General features: G+C 36.3%; 2 protein-coding genes across 2 annotated transcripts; one reads left to right on the top strand and one right to left on the bottom strand.

The window, feature by feature from the left end:
- Positions 1–1244: 1244 nt before the first annotated feature.
- On the bottom strand, positions 1245–5214 carry LOC120047391. Its single transcript, XM_038992914.1, has 6 exons — positions 5172–5214; positions 4519–4892; positions 3996–4323; positions 2303–2419; positions 2104–2156; positions 1245–1967 (listed from the first exon to the last, which is right to left on the bottom strand). Exons 1-6 carry the CDS (start codon positions 5212–5214, stop codon positions 1836–1838), a joined length of 1047 nt encoding a protein of 348 aa, XP_038848842.1. The 3' UTR covers positions 1245–1835.
- Positions 5215–10820: 5606 nt separating this feature from the next.
- LOC120046937 lies at positions 10821–12486 on the top strand. Its single transcript, XM_038992488.1, has 5 exons — positions 10821–11016; positions 11253–11609; positions 11779–11895; positions 12004–12059; positions 12216–12486. The coding sequence occupies exons 1-5, from the start codon at positions 10821–10823 to the stop codon at positions 12345–12347; spliced, it is 858 nt and encodes a 285-aa protein (XP_038848416.1). The 3' UTR covers positions 12348–12486.
- Positions 12487–13577: the final 1091 nt, after the last annotated feature.

A 13577-nucleotide genomic window follows, 5' to 3' on the forward strand; every position in this document is an offset into this window, starting at 1 on the left:
TGGAACCAGGAGAAAGAAATGAAAGAATTGGGGGAGCATCCTATCGTTCCAACATTGGAAGTTGCAAACTGACAGAAACAAGCAAATCTATTTTTATAGACATCGATCACAGTTTGTGTTCTACAGTTTAAAGGGGTGTAATTCCCAGAGTTGTGCTTTTTTGTTTCTTTGATTATTTCAGAAATGAAGTGTGAATGCATGTGCAGTAAGTTTTATTAGTAATCCATTTCAAAGAGTTGAACTTTGATGACAGTTGTGTAAATCAACCTTTGTACCATTATTAAAAGCTCAATTTTAAATAATGTGATGAATCAGACGATGTTTAATGATAAAGTGGTTTGATGATTCGACGTAGACCTACAGGTAAATTCTGGTACATTATAGCTATAAACTGTCATGGATCCCTCCGGAACTTTCATTACGCACACCTGTCCCCTATTCCCACTGATTAGTACTTGCATAAGTGTGTCCTTTGTTTTGTGGATCTGTTTTTTGTTGACTATAGCATAGTCTTCATATCCGAAAATAAAAATTTTGGGTATCATCTTTCTAAGGGTTCCGACTGAATTCACACACTGACATTCCTCTGCATTGCCACGCGCAACTTTTTCTCAGCTGGCACAATTTGATTGGCTGCTGTCCGATTCAAACTGTAATCCGTTAAATGAAGAGTTGATGCGCTGCACACTTTTTTTAATAGCATAATTTTTTATATTTGGGCTTGGGGAGGGTATCAAGTCAGTTCGAGTCAAAGGGCTCAAGTCCAAGTTAAGTCACGAATCATTGGTGTTAAAGTCAAAGTCGAGTTGCAAATCATCATATTTGTGACTCGAATCTGACTCGAGTCCAAGTCATGTTACTCGAGTCCACACCTCTGATTAAGAAAAACGAATATGCATTCCTGCGCCTGTCTCCCGAATCTCTTCATTCCAAAGTGACATAAACATGCTGTTGGAACTCAAGAAATACAGTAGAATGTAATTTACCTACATTATATACAATGTTTAAGAAGGTATGCTATCCTACTGTTTGTTTCATGGGTTACAGTAAATTCCACAACAATCATACATTTCGGAAAAATGATTAAAACAATAAAAATAGAACCATAATATAATTATACATTATTGCAAACAGAGAAAAAAGACTGAAAATGAGGGCTGATCAAGTCAAATGTTCTTTGAAGTATATTATTGCAACACACTTTACAGTAGAACAATAGGTAAGTAAGTAATCCTTGTCCGAGCCAGAACGGCTCATAGGTTCAATATTCAATAGCGGAAGACAGCTTGATGTACAAGTACACCTCCTGGACAGGACACTTAACCCAATCCATCTCCTTTATGCTGACTGCCAAACAGAGACTAATCCGTTCCCATTTTTAGGGTAATTGATATGACTTGACCGGGGATCAAACTCTCAACCTTCTAATCTCACAGTGTACAATAAACACAAGGCCACTGAGTTGGCTCACAGTTAAATAGTGTATCTAAACAAAGGGCTAACATACAATAGATACAATACAAGAGAAGAACATAGAATCACTAAGGAAGTCTAAAATAACAATACAATCACAGATTAAGATTAAAGGCCAAGCTAAAAAGGTAGATTTTCCGGCATGATTTAAAGACCTCAATAGTTTCTGGCCCTCTACCTCACAGGACAAGCCGTTCCATAACAGTGGTGCTCTGACAGAGAACGCTCCTAGAAGAACAAGCTTATTCTATGACACATTATAGTGTATCAAATGTCATGACTGTCTGAATACATTATATACATCTATATTAACAAGAGTTTCTTGACCAAACTACATCCATTCCTCTGCACATGAACAAAGTTCACTCCCAGTCTGAATACCTGACATCAGAGTACACACTCTCCTGTGGTGTCTCTCTCTTCTTTCTTCCTCTTTTACTTTTCCTCTCAGAGAAACTCAATGCAGCATAGTTCAACATAACTCCTTCTTTATCCTGTGAATCATCATAATATTTTTTTATAAATAAATGTAGTCATAATAATAATAATTGTCAGGTAACTGGAGTATCTAGTATCATATTAAACATCTTCTACAAACAGGCCAAAATTATAACAATTGCATTTATATACCTGATCACATTCGGTGCTTGAGTTGTCATGTCCAATATGCTGTGCAACACTCACTGTTAACGTGAATAAAAACAGCATCAACATGACAAAAGTCAAGATTGGTAGAAGACAGAGGCACAATAGTTGGCGACAAGTATTGGGTATTAATCTTTAAATGTTTTAGGTGTTCATCTACAGTGTGTAATACCAAAGACCTCACCTTGATAATGTTCACAAATTGGCTTTGTATTTCTGGTGAAGATGAGGATAATGATTACAATCACACAGAAAATCGATGTCACTCCCAGTCCAATGACTACATGTTCCAGTGATCTTCCTAAAAGGAAGAAAACATGTAATAAATACAGTCAATATATACCACCCAAATATTATATTAAAGTAAAAAAATTAAAAAGACATATACCACCCTTATATTTAAAAAATAGTAAGAGAGATATATACCACCCTTATATTAAAATAAAATAGTAAGAGAGATATATACCACCCTTATATTAAAATAAAATAGTAAGAGAGATATATACCAACCTTATATTAAAATAAAATAGTAAGAGAGATATATACCAACCTTATATTAAAATAAAATAGTAAGATAGATATGGACCAGCCTTTATATTAAAATAAAACAGTAAGAGAGATATATATATACCAACCGTATATAAAAAATTAAATAGTAAGATAGATATATCCCACCCTTATATTAAAATAAAATAGTAAGAGAGATATATACCAACCTTATTAAAATAAAATAGTAAGATAGATATATACCACCCTTATATTAAAATAAAATAGTAAGAGAGATATATACCAACCTTATTAAAATAAAATAGTAAGATAGATATATACCACCCTTATATTAAAATAAAATAGTAAGAGAGATATATACCAACCTTATTAAAATAAAATAGTAAGAGAGATATATACCAACCTTATATAAAAATAAAATAGTAATATATATATATACCACCCTTATATTAACACAAAGAGTAAGAGACATATACCACCCATATATTAAGATAAAATAGTAAGTGCGATATATATAGCACCCTCAAAATGTGTCTCCTCCATATGGACTATGGCATCATGAGGTCGCCTAAGCATAGAGCTCTGTAAATATTGTACATATTTTCTTCATTTTAAAGTGTTTTCTTGTTGTATTTTTTTAATTCATGTTTTGGTTTTGAATGTTCTGTTATTTTATTTTTAATTTTTTTACCTTTATTTAGCAAGTCAGTTCAGAACAAATTCTTATTTATAATGATGGCCTATCAAAAGATAACAAGGACTGAAACTTTTCAGCAGCCATGGCATCACCCAGGTGGTTGCTACATTTCTTGTAATGGAGAAAAAGTACCTACAGAAAGGAGCGGCTTCTATGGAGGAACTGAATGCAGGAGAAACAGGTGTGGTGCTCCGATGAAGAGCCACTGGCCTGTTTGTCAGACTGTCTATGTCTCTCTCTTTCTGTACCACCGATGCCCCCTCTGCTCAAACTATACTGCCTTTCCAACCCAAACTGACTCAACTCCCGTTCATTCCTCCCCAGCTGACTATAGATATTCAATCTCCATCCCTATCATCTCAATTTGAATTTGTTGTGTTGAATGTTTGTTTGATTACAAGCTAAATAAATGATTATTATCATATTAAAGGCATTGATTGACTGAAGCCACATATTGAAGGAGATATTTGATTAAATAGCTTGTGTTTAAAGTTAAGTTTAACTATCAATAGCTTGTATTTTGTTTGTAGCATTTTTTGAATATATATTAACATTAATTTCTGGTCAATGATGAGAATATTGTCAAAGCAAAATGTACTTCAACCCCTGTGCTATATGCACCACTTAAATAGTACTATTTTCTACACTACAACTCATAATATTCATTACCTACCAATATTTAGGTTTATTCCATTGCCAAACAGAATCTCCCCACATGTGGCCACAGCACAGTAATAAGTCCCAGCATCAGAGAGACTGAGGTTGTTCTTGGAGAGGCTGTAGACACAGCTCTGTGTAGGAGAGGGAGTCTCAGGGCTCTTCTTACACTCATCACTCCTGTTCCCAGGGGTGTAAATAACTCCTGGATAGGATTCTCCTGATCCGGCTCTGAACCAGTACACACTGTGTTCTCCTGTACAGGTCTTAGAGAGTACTGTACACTGTAGAGTCACAGAGTCTTCTGGTTGGACTGGGTCAGACACTGGCTGTTGCTCTACAGTCTGGTAGTGTGACCTTTTCTGACTGACACCTAGTTGATGTTGTTTTTATGAAAGAAATGTCAGTGTCACGTGAATTCAAAAATATTGCAGTTTGGCTCTCTAGAATCATATGTATGCAGCAACCTCAGCATCTATAACTATGGATAACTTATCAAACAAAACTGTTGTGATAAACATTGAGATAAATCATATTACTGAAATAAAGTTACCTTTTACAGCCAAAAATGTTCCATTTCTAAACTTCATCTCATACACTGTTCCTATTCCACAGAAGTATGCTGCCTCATCTGATCTGCTGATATTGTTGATGATGAGAAGATATCCAACTTTTACTTTCTCCATTGTGAAACGTAGGTCATTAAACTCTCCATTAAGAACAAAATTAGCTGATTTTCTCTTTTCTAGAGTTGCCACAACTTGGGGCATTTGACCAGCTGTTTGCTTGTACCAGTACAGCCATTGGAAATAATCAATTGTCTCTGAGAAGAAACATGGAAGAGATACAGACTCTCCGAGCTGAGCTGTGGTCAGTGGAATTTGCAGAGGAACTTCTTCAGAGTGAATCAGGACTACACAAAAATTGAAAGAAATCAGTTTTTCAGCTATGCTATCCATTCATTCAGACAATTCATTTTTTTTTATATATATATAGATATATACATTATAAATATTGTAATCCAATCTTTGCACCTGAATTGCCCACAAATATATTGCCATCGTAATTGCATCATATTGAATCTGAAGACATACAGTATCTTTTCAATCAGACATCATTATATGATCAGTTTGAAATGTTTCTATCCAGTAAGACAGTACAGTATGGGACAGTTGGTTAAACTGGTACTTACACACTTGACTGACTAACATCCAAACAAGGTTGATTCTGATCATCTTGATGTGTTGTAACAGTTGGTCTACAGTCCCCAAGTGAAATGACTGATGTAAGGAGAAATATAGGCTGGTTTGAATTCTAAGAATTACCTGATTGGTTGGAAAAAACTAAAGTTCAACATTTCCTGTTCCATTTCCAACCAATAAGCAGTTAGCGTAATCAAAAGACCAGTGCTAATGCTTCTCTTACTGTAATCTGTTGGCTGAATGCTTTAGGCTTACTAATTGATACCATACTTATGTCATATATCTCTATTTGACCATAATGCCTTTTGCATGGTTTACTAGGCCTACTTCTTAGCCCACCTATCTTAATTGCCTCTCCTCAGTAAGATCTTAGCATAATCTCTTATGTAAATTAACTTCTTAAAGTAAAATGATTGCCTTAAAGAGATATTATACAAAAATATGAATTTATTTGATGGCATAACAATTATTCTTATAACTTGAATCATGAATAAAATTATTTTATCAATAATTTGACACACAGCCATGCAATCAAGTGTAATTGTCAAGTGTAAGCACTGTTATTGTGAAGTGGAAACATCTAGAAGCAACAACGTTCAGCCTGCAATGTGATAGGCTACACAAGGTCACAGAATGGGACTGCCGAGTGCTGAAAAGCATAGCGCGTAAAAATCGTCTGTCCTCAGTTGCAACACTCACCTCTGAGTTCCAAACTGCAACCGGAAGCAAAGTCAGCACAAGAACTGTTCGACGGGAGCTTAATGAAATGGGTTTCCATGGCAGAGCAGCCACAAACAAGCCTAAGATCACCAAGCGCAATGCCAAGCACTCTTATGAAAGAAATGTCAGTGTCACGTGAATACACACTTATTGCAGTTTGGCTCCCTAGAATCATATGTATGTAGCACCCTCAGCATCTATAACTATGGATAACTTAACAAACAAAACTGTTGTGATAAACATTGCGATAAGAGTCTCCTGGATGGACTGGGTCAGACTCTGGCTGCTGCTCCACTGTCTTGTAGTCAGACTTCTGACCATTTCCTAAATGAATCAGAACATAATGAGTAATTATCAGACTTTCAAATAGTATAAGAATAACATATTTTACTGCAATCTTTCCATAGGCTGAGAAATTACAAATGTACCGAGCAATTATTTTGTTTAATTACTGAACAAATTATTGTCCAACTAACCTAATTTATAAATATAAATTAAAATGATTTGACCTTTTAATAAAGACAGAAATGTGCCATCTCTAAATTCCACAGTCATCTCTCTTCCAATTGCACAATCGAACATGGCTTCATCTTCTGGGATCATCTTCATGATAGGAAGGCAAAACATAATCTGATCCAATTTTACATTGAAGTGTGAATTATTAAATCCGGAGTGAAACACAGGCTCTGTAAAATATTTCAGCATTGATGCGAAATGTTGTGGAATACGTCCCACAGTTTGCTTGTACCAGTGCATTTAATCATCGCTGAATTTTTCTACTGGGAAAACACATAGTGTCACGCCCTGGCCATAGAGAGGCTTTTATTCTCTATTTTGGTTAGGCCAGGGTGTGACTAGGGTGGGCATTCTAGTTTCTTTATTTCTATGTTTTCTATTTCTTTGTTTTTGGCCGAGTGTGGTTCCCAATCAGAGGCAGCTGTCTATCGTTGTCTCTGATTGGGAATCATACTTAGGCATCCTTTTTCCCACCTGTGTTTTGTGGGTAGTTATTTTCTGTTTAGTCTCTGTTACCTGACAGAACTGTTCGCTTTCATGTTGTTACTTTGTTCAAGTGTTTTTTGATAAATAAATAATCATGAACACTTTTCACGCTGCGCTTTGGTCCACTCCTTCCAACGACAGGCGTTACACATAGCAGGGTTACAGGATCACCAAGTTGAACAGTGATCACTGGATTTAGCAGGTTAACATGGTCTACATCTAAATCAAATGGAAACAGAAACATAAGCATACTGTAGCTATCACACAGACAAGGACAAATGTTAAACAAGACAAAACAATAGTCTGAAAATCATTCCAGATGAAATACGTTTATTATGCTTTCTTTGTTTATTAACACTGACTCAAGTTATTATTTATTTGTAGATGGTATGTGTGTTGGTTGAACGTTCTAAATGTCAATTTGTCCTACCCTTCAAGAAGCTTGAATTATATTGAATTGCACAGCACCACAACAAAACATTATATTCTACCAGTGATGAAATTGTACTTACACACTGCACTGAGAATAATCACAGCAACCCCTAATCTGACCATCATGGTATGTAACATTTGGGGAGGTGGTGTTTGTTTGGTCTGTGCTTAAATGACAACCAATGATCAAATATTCAAACTTGAAAACATACCTCATTGGCTGGAACATAGTGTTCAATACTTCCTGTAAAATGGTCCAACCCGTGACCCATTTTTTCGATAAACCTGACAAGCCTGTTAATGTCATAAGGTCACCACCGTAGCTTTCATGGTACTGTATACTATGGTGTCTCATATATAGTTTATTTTTAAGTGCCTAATTGTCCTATCCACATTACTTTTTGTTGTTGTATGGATACATGTGTAAATATTATATAATGTATTATAGATGATGCCTGTACTATTTTTGACCGTGATTGTTTTTAGTGTCTCAAATGTGGTCTCAATGTGGTTTTAAAAATATTTGTACTTTGTATAATTGTACCATTGTGGTTTGAAACTTAAATACATTTTTCTAACTAACTATATCAATGAATTTCTTATTTTTTCTGTCTGTCTGCACAGTACATTTGCTATATATTTCCAGCCTTTTTACTTGTCCTGTTTCATTGAATTGTTTTTGTCATGAAAACATCTGACTGAAAATGCACTTGTTTCCCTTGTAGGTGTTTTGACTACAACACTGTGAGGTCCTATATCGAAGTGGTCTGGGATCATTTAAGGTAGACTGGGTTGGTTACCTGAAAGCTCTCAAGTGTCAGGCTAAACAGGCAGTAACCAGTGGACCACTCAGGAACCTATGGTCTTAAAGGATACAAGCACAACAACATCTGTTAAATATGTGTATGTGACCTATAAAATGTTATTTTATTTGATATTTGTTTTTTACAACCAAATGTCTATTTTTGATGTAAATGGCATGTTATAGAAGGGTCCAGACACCTTTTTGTCATTTCAAATTTTTGAGAAACTTACCCCAAATAGAAAATCACTTCCTCATTATCGTGTAGTACGGAGGCCCTGAAAAAACACGAACAAAGGCTCCAAAAACACCCAAATACATCCTTTTAGAAACGTCAAAGCTCTCAGTATAGGGATGCAGGTCTTTAGATGTTGTACACATGAGATGACATAAACTTCTGACCCACTGGAATTGTGATACAGTGAATCATAAGTGAAATAATCTGTCTGTAAACAATTGTTGGAAAAATTACTTGTGTCATGCACAATGTAGATGTCCTAATCGACTTGCCAAAACTAGAGTTTGTTAACAAGAAATGTATGGAGTGGTTGAAAAACGAGTTTTAATGACTCCAACCTAAGTGTATGTAAACTTCCGACTTGAACTGTATATATATAAAAATATGAATATCATGGTGGACACCTAAGACTTTGTATGCAATGCCCTGATACATTTAGTGCTCAAATCTCCGATAACTGAACAATGAGGTGGACACAAGGAATAGTGTTTTTGTAATTTGTTATAGGCTGTTTATAAGGACACTTAAATGTGGCTCATTTGACCAACATCCCTAATTTATTGATGGTGCTGGCTGCGCCAGGTTGGATCTGAATGCATATGGCATATTGCTTTTATGAAGATTTTAGAATATTCACATGAAAATCTGTCACTAATTGGATGGAAACCTAGCTAGACACCCTAGACTCTGGCAAGTGCGCTAGTCCAGTGTCACTTTGATTATGCCTGCACATCAAGGTTCACCAGCAGCCACAAACATCTAAGGATTATGCTTCCAGCCAAACAAACTTGTAAGAATTGTACCTGAACTCCCCTCTCATCTGGAGGTTGAGCATCTCTGTAATGTGTCTGTTTCTATGTAATTGTAGATGTATTTACGTACAAAATAGGGACCACAATGGAAATAGGTCCCCGACTTTATTGTGCAATACACAATTTTTTTTTTTTTTAATTACTGACAAATAAGGTCAATCAATCAATCAATCCAAACTGTGCAGCAGCCAATTGATGAATGGAAAAAGACATCTGAAACAAAACACCAAAAAGTTTAATGACATTCGGAGATTGTCAAGCAAAGCCTTCAATACTTGGTAAGTCTACAAGGTAGGGAGGGATGTATTTTCTGTTTGTCGAGATTGCCATAGTCTAGTTATTGTGGTGTTGAAACTGAAAACCATAATAATGACATGCCCGAAGTCAGTAAGCTTTGTTTATTGGTTGTGTGGTGCATTGGCACATAAACTTGTCGGTGGAAAATTCATTCCATATATTTTATATAATCATAAATATGGCATCAAAATGTTGAAAATCTGATTACCTCTAGCTGATCATTGTTTGCAGCTGGATCTGATCGTAGTGTAATGAAACAGGCAGGGAGAGTGAGCACATCTGTGGTGGTCGGTGAACCCTCAACCTTCGGGCCCATAGCCCTGCGTGGCATCGACTGTGCCACAAAAGCAAGCTAAAGTGGCAAAGTCAATATCCACATTTATAAACACAGTTATTGTTATTTGTGGTTGTAAACATTATTTTGAGTAAATTCTATAAGGGGGAGAGTGTTTAATCTATTTTACAGTAGAAGGGGAGGGTCATTTGAAAATATTTTTTACTTTGGGGAGGGGGGTGCTTCTTTTATGACACTTTGAGTTGGACCAGCCCCTCCCCCCAATAAATGTATGTCTGTCCCTTAGGTAACCAACCAGGTTGTTGGTGGGAAAATCTAACAGGAAGTGTAGCATGATTTAGTTTTCTCCAGCCTATCAGATAGGTCTGTGAGTATAGACTTTTCATTTTTGCATTTCATGGGCAGAGGACAACTGCACCAGACATGTAAGAGCTACTCACCAAGATGGTCAAAATTGGAGTGATCGTGGTACTTCTCAGTGTGATGTGTAAGTGAAATTCCAACCTTAACCTATTTTTCAATAATGAATGGCTTAATTCCAAGACCCTAGTTCTGGACTAAATCTATTCTTAATGGAGATTCTGAAAAGCATTCTACATGGAGATGGCCTAGTCTGTGTCTAGGAAAGCTGCCGTTTATCATGTATTTCTGATATACTGTTCATGATACTAATCTGAAATGTTAAAGGAAACACGGTGCATATGGATAAAAACTGTGGACATGTTTCACCTCAAACACAATTGAAGGTGTTACAGAAAAAAATATTTACAGAAAAATATTTTCCCATTTAAGTTGAGTGTTTCTTGTAAATGCATTGCATTATCACTTTATAACGTAGGCAATAGTTGTATTTTAATTGCCATGGCTATAAAATGTGTTTTTACAGATGTGACACAATGCAGTGATGTTCAGTATCAAACTCCAGTTCGGGAGGTTCATCCTGGGGACCCAGTGACTCTCTACTGTGTTTTCTCAAAGGAAGATATCAATATGTTCTGGTACAAACAAATGGTTGGGCAAAAGCCTCAAAGTATTGTAACAATGACAAAATATGATGTGCCTGTATGGCACAAGGACTTTAACCATTCACGTTTCAATGTGGAGAAGGCTGATGCTGATGGGATGTATCGACTTGCTATTACAAACACGGACCCAACAGATGAAGCCGTTTACTATTGTGCAGTGAGAACAGCCTATGAAGTCAACTTTATCAATGGGACTCTTTTACTATTGAAAGGTAATCATAGTGCCTAAATACTATTAACATTAGTACATTTACATGTTATTCACACAGCTCCCTTTGTACCCACTGTGTTGTGTTGATTGTTTGAATGCTAATAGTAGCATACACATATGTGTTATTACAAAATAAAAACTCTCATTAATGTATACAATTAGCTGACAAAACTGTGCTCTTTGAATCTTTGTGAAGCATGTGATACATTAGAGAATCAAAACATGTATCCCATTTAGGTAAGAATCACCAAAGGTCACACTACCATACTGTGGTGCAGAGGCCAGTGTCTGACCCAGTCCATCCAGGAGACTCTGTGATTCTGCAGTGTACAGTACTCTCTGAGACCTGTACAGGAGAACACAGTGTGTACTGGTTCAGAGCCGGATCAGGAGAATCCCATCCAGGAGTCATTTACTCCCCTGGGAACAGGAGTGATGAGTGTGAGAAGAGCCCTGAGACTCCCTCTCCTACACAGAGCTGTGTCTACAGCCTCTCCAAGAACATCCTCAGTCTCTCTGATGCTGGGACTTACTACTGTGCTGTGGCCATATGTGGTGAGATCCTGTTTGGCAATGGAACAAACCTGAATATTGGTAGGTATATATGTATATATCTCAAATCTAAAACATTCTTATCAACTGAAGCCATGATTAAAGTTTGAATAGTATCAGTTCTTGAGGTTGTACACCTAAAAAACATCCAAAGAACTTTTTTTTACATAAGTATGAATGCCAAAACTATAATTTTGTTGTACATTTCTAGAAAAAGCAACAGATCCTGTAATCATTGCTCTGGGAGTGACCTCGGCCGTCTGTCTGATTGGGATCATTGTCCTCATCTGCACCAGACATACTAGACCAGTTTGTGAACATTGTAAAGGTGAACTGTTTAACGTTGCAAATTGTTAAGGATTATCTCAAACTGTTTGGCAAATTTCCCTTTGAAAGTCTAGTAATTTTGATGCTTTATTTTTATGAATGGAAACAGTGGGTGCTTCTCAGCATATCGGACATGACAACTACACTAGAGAATCAAGCAGCAAGGTAAACACAGCAAAGTTGTCTAAACAGTATTGTCCAGAAATGTAACATGGCATTACTTTTCTCACCGTATTATTTAAAACTACGTATCCTGTTAGGGTTTAATAGTTTATATTACTATATATTACTATATTACTATGAAAATATTACTATTCACAGGATCAAGATGCAGATACCCTGAATTATGCTGCATTGAATTTCTCTGAGAGGAAAACTAGAAGAGGAAGAAAGAAGAGAGAGACACAACATGAGAGTGTGTACTCTGATGTCAGGTACTCAGACTGGGACTGAACTGCAGTGCAGAGGAATACATTTTGGTCAAGAATCGATTTTTTTAATTGCTATTATATACTTTAATTGTCAAGACAAAAAAGCAACACTCTTTTTGTATCATAGGGCATCAGGGTTTTTCTCATCTCTGCAACCCAGAAGCAAATCTAATTTCTAGACTAATGTGAGTAGCAGAACCAAGAACAAATCCTCTTTCCTTTATTTTATTGTTCATGTTTTCACGTAATTCAAGAATTGATCCCAATTGTTGTTGTAATGTTAAATTAACCTTGTGATATTTATTTTTATTTTTTATCTAGTATACTTTGTGTAGTATCATTGCATACCACAGCATTTCTTGAGTTCAAATTTGAATTCATGAATCTGTTGATGTACAGTATATTTTGCTTTATTACATTACAAAATGTACCATTGCATATTAAAACACATTTCGCCAATAAAATATTGTTTCCATGTGAACCCAGTGCAGACTCTCAAAGTTGCATTAACAATGTCATAATGAAATCATGAAAAACCACCATAACCCATACTGCTTCCCAGTGGTGATCTGGGCTCCCTTTCCAACCATGTACATACTGTATGTCCACATGGTACCGTCTCCATTCAAGGACTTGACAGCACTCCTTCTTACAATTCCTGCAAGATACCCACACTGCAGTTTCACTTATACCCTGTTCACACTGCTAAACGGAGCTTTACTGCACTGCCCTGGTTGTCTGGCAAGCATAAAGATGTATGATCTTAATTTGATCACCCTGTTGCATGATCAAATTGTATTTTTCACATGCTTTGTAAACAACAGGTGTAGACTAACAGTGAAATGCTTACTTAAAATAATAGAAAGATAATAACACGAGGAATAAATACAAAACTAGTAAGATTAACATGGCTATATACACATGGTACCAGAACCAGTACCGAGTCATTGTGCGGGGGTACGAGGTAATTGAGGTAGATATGTACATTTAGGTAGGGGTAAAGTGACTAGGCAACAAGCTAGATAATTAACAGTAGCAGCAGCATATGTGAGTCAAAATAGTTAGTGCAAACAGGATCAATATAGATAGTCTGGGTAGCTATTTGGTGAAATATTTAGCACTCTTACGGCTTGGGGGTAGAAGCTGTTCAGGGTCCTGTTGGTTCCAGACTTGCTGCATCGGTACTGCTTGCCATGCGGTAGCAGAGAGAACAGTCTATGACTAGGGTGGCTGGAGTCTCTGATCATTTAGT

Source organism: Salvelinus namaycush, chromosome 5, assembly GCF_016432855.1.
Source record: "Salvelinus namaycush isolate Seneca chromosome 5, SaNama_1.0, whole genome shotgun sequence".
NCBI lineage: Eukaryota > Metazoa > Chordata > Actinopteri > Salmoniformes > Salmonidae > Salvelinus > Salvelinus namaycush.

What these genes read in the sequence shown, in the direction of transcription:
- LOC120047391 (XM_038992914.1), bottom strand. Translation starts at nt 5,214, where the DNA reads ATGATCAGAATCAACCTTGTTTGGATGTTAGTCAGTCAAGTGT. An exon ending in TAAAAGGTAACTTTATTTCA is followed by an intron (nt 4,324 to 4,518) that starts GTAATATGATTT and finishes TCACACTACCAG; the next exon opens with ACTGTAGAGCAACAGCCAGT. An exon ending in CAAGCACCGAATGTGATCAG is followed by an intron (nt 1,968 to 2,103) that starts GTATATAAATGC and finishes GATGATTCACAG; the next exon opens with GATAAAGAAGGAGTTATGTT.
- LOC120046937 (XM_038992488.1), top strand. Translation starts at nt 10,821, where the DNA reads ATGACAAAATATGATGTGCCTGTATGGCACAAGGACTTTAACCATTCA. An exon ending in TGGAACAAACCTGAATATTG is followed by an intron (nt 11,610 to 11,778) that starts GTAGGTATATAT and finishes GTACATTTCTAG; the next exon opens with AAAAAGCAACAGATCCTGTA. An exon ending in AGTTTGTGAACATTGTAAAG is followed by an intron (nt 11,896 to 12,003) that starts GTGAACTGTTTA and finishes GAATGGAAACAG; the next exon opens with TGGGTGCTTCTCAGCATATC.